Genomic DNA, 5,000 nt, shown 5'->3' with positions numbered 1-5,000 from the left:
AGTCAGGGATATCGTATGTCGCCATGGTTGTTCAATGTGTACATGGATGGAGTGGCATAGGAGGTAGATGAAAGATTATTGGACAAGGGATTGGAGATGGTTTTAGAGTGAAGAGAAATAGGAGGCGAGTCAGTTGGGGCTTGCTGATGAAGATATATGATAGGAAGAAGTTGAAAGTATGGTTAAAAATAAAGTAATGAGATATACAAATGATGAGGATGGCAGCAAGTAGGAGGTAAGTCTTGAAGGAGGAAGGTTACAGAAGGTGAATATTTTTAAGTATTTATGGTCACATGTAGCTGGGAATGGAGGATTCGGGGTGGAGTTAAACTGGTATCAAGTGTCTATGGAGAATTATGGGGCATCGAATCAGAAACTGTACTGTGAAACTTAGTTAAGTTCCTGTAGGTTGGTGCGTGAATGTATACTCTGGCTATGTTTTCATGTGTCACACTTCTCTATTGTTGATTCTACTTAAAGGAGTATCTACTGAAAAGGCAACCCATCGACGGAGAAAACGAAGAAGATCCCCTCAGTAATCACGGTCGGAATAAGTCGACCAATCCTTGTCGAGAACTAATTAGAAGAGGAAATCATAGGGAATGGCATCCTTTGTGTGGTTGAAGCAATGTGTTGGCGCATGCTCGTTATTGATGCAGTTGATATTGTCTGATGGACGAGCCGAGATTCATGCTCTCCATTGATTACGATGACTTCGTCTGGTAGGTGAGCCCGACTTCTGTATATTCATCTGCAATGGGGCTAACGGTCGCGCTCATTCTCCGCTCTCACGGCCCACGCATTTGCACCGAGACATCACCACCAGATGCTTCAAACTGAAATAAGCTCATTAGGTGTCGCAAGACGCCTACCCAGCATCACTCGTCTCCAAGGTCCGATATTTTGTCTTACGTTTTCCTGGTGAGGTCCTGACTTCAGAAATCTCCAACTTCTCATCCCCGGGGAACCTCTACCATCTCGCCACGAGGTATGGTGAAGGACAACATGGCCTATCACATCCTTCTGCCATGTCAAATGTCAGATATCTACCTTCCAAAGATAAGGCCTTTCCCGATCCCCCTTCATCCCATTTCTGACATAAAGTACGTATCTTAAAGAACAACATGAGTATATTAAACCCACAATTTGAAATACAAAACGAATTGGTAAATTGGTACCGATTTTCAGAAACATATGAAATTTGCAAGAAATATCTGTCCATTATTTGTAGTAAAAAAGGGTAAACCTGAGATGAATTCAAAGGAAGCTGATATTAATGTTGAAAATATATTCATAATGAATATAAGTCACGTGAAACAACAGAGTGAGGTTATCAGGATATTGATTTAATGGAAAAGTTGATACAAAGAGCTTAGTCAAACAATGACAGAACATGCCGATAGACGAATTTTGGTCCATAATGAATATGGATGAAAAGAAGAAAGAAGAAGAAAAAGATGATGATGAAAAGAAAGAAGAAAAAGAAGAAGAAAATAAAGAAGAAGAAGAAAAGAAGAAAATCAAAGTAAATTCTTAAACTTCGAGCTGTGTATTACGTTCAGTTGCCTCGGCTGAAACCTTGCTTCATTAATTGAAAATGTGGTTGATAAAATTATTCCTAAATACGTCCAGGTTCTACGTCCTGACAGCTTGTGGCCATTATTTTCTATTCTGTTACTGTGTAAAAATATGATTAATTTTTATGTTACAAATTTTCTCAATTTTTCTAATGAAATAGGGTCAACGTTTTAAATTGTTTTCGTATGAATTATTTCTTATTATGTGGTACGAGTTTTGTGGCTCGCATCTGCTCTGTTTCAAAATCTATAATGGAATTTGGAAACCATACAGAAACAGCATATTCCAAGTGTAGACGGGTCAGTGATCTATACAAATGGCTGATGATAGCTGCACTTTTTAAAGTCAAAATATTGCATTACCAATACCAGTACCCTTTTAATTTTCTCTGAGGCAGAAATATAATGCTTAGATGATGGTCGTCACTGATATTACATCAAAATCCTTTACAATCTTCACTTAGAACAGTTTTTTTTTTCAAATAACTTGTAATCATATCTAATATAATTTTAACCTACATGTATAACTTTTCACTTATTTGGGTTATATTTCTTTACCATTGAGACAATTCCCCTTGAGTATTCAATCGATTCGAATGATCATTTACTATATCGTACATAACAGTATCATGTGCGAATTTAGAAACAATAGATTTAAGTCGACAGTCAATGTCTTTGATATAATTATACAATAAACAATAATTACCATAGAACGGAACCCTGTGGAACTCCACTTGTATTTTTGCAGTTGGAAGTCTCACCATTTTGAACAATTCGCTGCTTACGATTGTTCAATCAGTTTCTCTTGTGGCTAAACTAGTTACCTCTTATTCTATATGAGTCGAGTTTAGACTCTTGTGTGGTACATGATCCAAAGTATTTTCAAGGTCCAGACATATTATATCTACGCTATATATATATATATATATATATATATATATATATATATATATATATATATATATATATATATATATATATATATATATATATCTATATATATATATTTTTTTTTTTTTTTTTTTTTTTTTTTGCCATGGCTTGGAACAACTATATTGTAAAATTTTAGGTTAGTTGTACATGAGCACTTATGTCTAAGTTCGCGTTGACTAAATTATTAGACAGTTGCTTTTCAAGTGATGTTCTATAGTATTTCTAATAATTGTTTCACTTTTTTCCAATGTTCGAGAAAGGATTATTGTCCTGTAGTTCTTTAGTTTCTGTGTATCACCCTTTTTTAATATAGGAATAACAATGACTAGTTTTCATGGTACTATGGTACTATGGTACTATGGTACCATGGCACATGGTACTAGTTTTCTTGGTACATCACCGATTTTTTTTTCAACGAGTTCTAATAAGATGATAATTCAGTGTTTTTTTTTTTCTTTTTTTTTTTACTTCAAAATTCTTGAATCCCAATCGTCGGGTTCAGAGGTTTTGTTGATTTTGAGTTTTTCCTGTACATTGTCTAATGTTTTCTTTGGCCGTATTTACAGAAGGGAATAAATTTCTTTTCAGCGTAACACATGACTCGGATGATGATACTTTTCAGGCCTTTCATTTACGAATACATAATCAATGAATGGAACATGCTTCACGAGGAGGTGATTGTATGCAACGCAATGTGATGTTTTAATATTCATTTAGACAGAAACTTAAGTGATTTACTGCAATGCCCTTTTCTTTCCTTCTCATTGCTACATCTTTTATTCTCTGTTCGGCCTTGCTACGGACCGTGAGGTCTTATCGGCATGATTTTCTATTGTATGTAGTAAGATCCAATTATTAAGAAAGCATGTATGCAATTCGCTGCAATTTATTTCCATTCATGCGTTGACTTATTTTTGTGCATTTACTTTCTTGTTGATCAACTTGTTCACTCTGATATAAATCTATATTATTTATCTCCTCATTTATCTCTATCTACTCGTTTATCTGTTTTTATTCTGCATCCATTCTTGATATTCATCTCAAGATTCCCTCTCGGCATGTTTTTTTCAATAAAACTATCGTATGTATATTTGTGCCCAGCAGTGAAAATTGTATAGGTGTTTCTGTATACATATTTGTGTGAGCGACCGCGTGTACGTGTTTATGTTTTGTGTTTTTGAATACATATCAATGTTTCATGCATATATTCTAATCACGACACATTTTTTCATATCCTCAAAACTACTCTCTTCACATCTCTAAACATATTTGTGTATACTTGGTCATTCTAACTGGGTTTTCATTTACATTAATTTAGTAAAATGACAGTGTACATGTATAATATTCAACTTTACAGATTTTAGTAGATTTTCTTTATCAAATGTGTCCGTGCCAATGCCTACATACACGAATATGAAAGAGCTATAGGTAGAATTGTAATATCTTACTTTCTCAACAGGTCTAGGTGCACCACATGATATTCGAACACCAATTGAACTTCAGGATTCTGGTACAGGAACACTACGGAAGTTTAGATCATTTCTAGACCTCCGACCTAACCTTGACGAAAATTCCCTTAATCCCTCTCTCGACACCTATTTTCGCCCTACCCACCATCTCCCTGATCATTCTATATTGAAGCCTCATGTGGTGCCACACTCCGCCCCCTTCTGTCGTCTCAGAAGCACCCTACACCCTGCTCATTACCTGGACGATCTCAAAGTCAGGCACAACATCAAGAGGTCAGTAAGATACTTCGTCATATTTTCTGATACTTTGTGGTTTTTCAAAGAAGCTTCAAGTAAAAATCAATTTATATTTGAAACAAATCAACGTAAGAGAATGCCCATAATAAACAGTTTGATTTTCTTGAATAGCGACGAAAAATGAATTCAATGTGCAGCAAGGGAAGAAAAAAAATACAAGAAATGTGAGTATAATTTTGAAGCGAAAATTTGACACGGCTCAGAATATTAGCATCGTATTCGAATGGTTGGATATGTTGTGCTAGGCTTAAGATACCAAGATTTGATATTTTTTTACTGGGATCAAAACCACAAAACCACAACACACACACACACACGCAACAGTGCTCTTTTATGGATTAAAGTTTGTCATCGATTGATATAAACTAAAATACTATTTGCATATTTTGTAGGCATGTGGTTTAGCCTTCATTTTTTTCATTTGTTCCACTTGTGGTATTTGCCTACTTCCGACTCGTTTCTTTCGCTGATCAGTGAATGTGCTTACTGTATTAGAAAACCGTGGTGACATAACACATGCCTTTAGCCGTCTTCACTTTGAATCATTCTGGTTTACATATGTATCCGCACTTACAACTTTTCATCCTTGTACATATAACTTTTGACTCCCTTACATCTATAAACTTGTACCACTTATTTCTTCTACTTATTTTTTCGGAACTCTTCCCTCTTTCCTGTAACTCTAAAAAATTCTTTATTCCTTCTATTATGAGTTCGCTTCCCT

At 35.2% G+C, this 5,000-nt stretch overlaps 2 protein-coding genes across 4 annotated transcripts in view; one reads left to right on the top strand and one right to left on the bottom strand.

Moving 5' to 3' along the window:
- LOC143025381 (uncharacterized) overlaps positions 1-5,000 on the top strand; it is a 102,861-nt gene that overhangs the window by 18,263 nt on the left and 79,598 nt on the right. For both annotated transcript variants that reach the window (XM_076184939.1, XM_076184938.1), the window contains exon 2: positions 3,970-4,252. In XM_076184939.1, coding sequence (XP_076041054.1) covers positions 3,970-4,252 — 283 coding nt within the window. The remainder of the gene's footprint in view (positions 1-3,969; positions 4,253-5,000) is intronic.
- Es2 (ess-2 splicing factor homolog) overlaps positions 1-5,000 on the bottom strand; it is a 158,860-nt gene that overhangs the window by 103,756 nt on the left and 50,104 nt on the right. The window lies entirely within an intron of this gene.

Source organism: Oratosquilla oratoria, chromosome 5 (assembly GCF_046742065.1).
Source record: "Oratosquilla oratoria isolate Oo_2021 chromosome 5, ASM4674206v1, whole genome shotgun sequence".
Lineage (NCBI taxonomy): Eukaryota > Metazoa > Arthropoda > Malacostraca > Stomatopoda > Squillidae > Oratosquilla > Oratosquilla oratoria.
The sequence above is the reverse complement of the archived record's forward strand: the minus strand, read 5'-3'. Positions and strand labels throughout refer to the sequence as shown.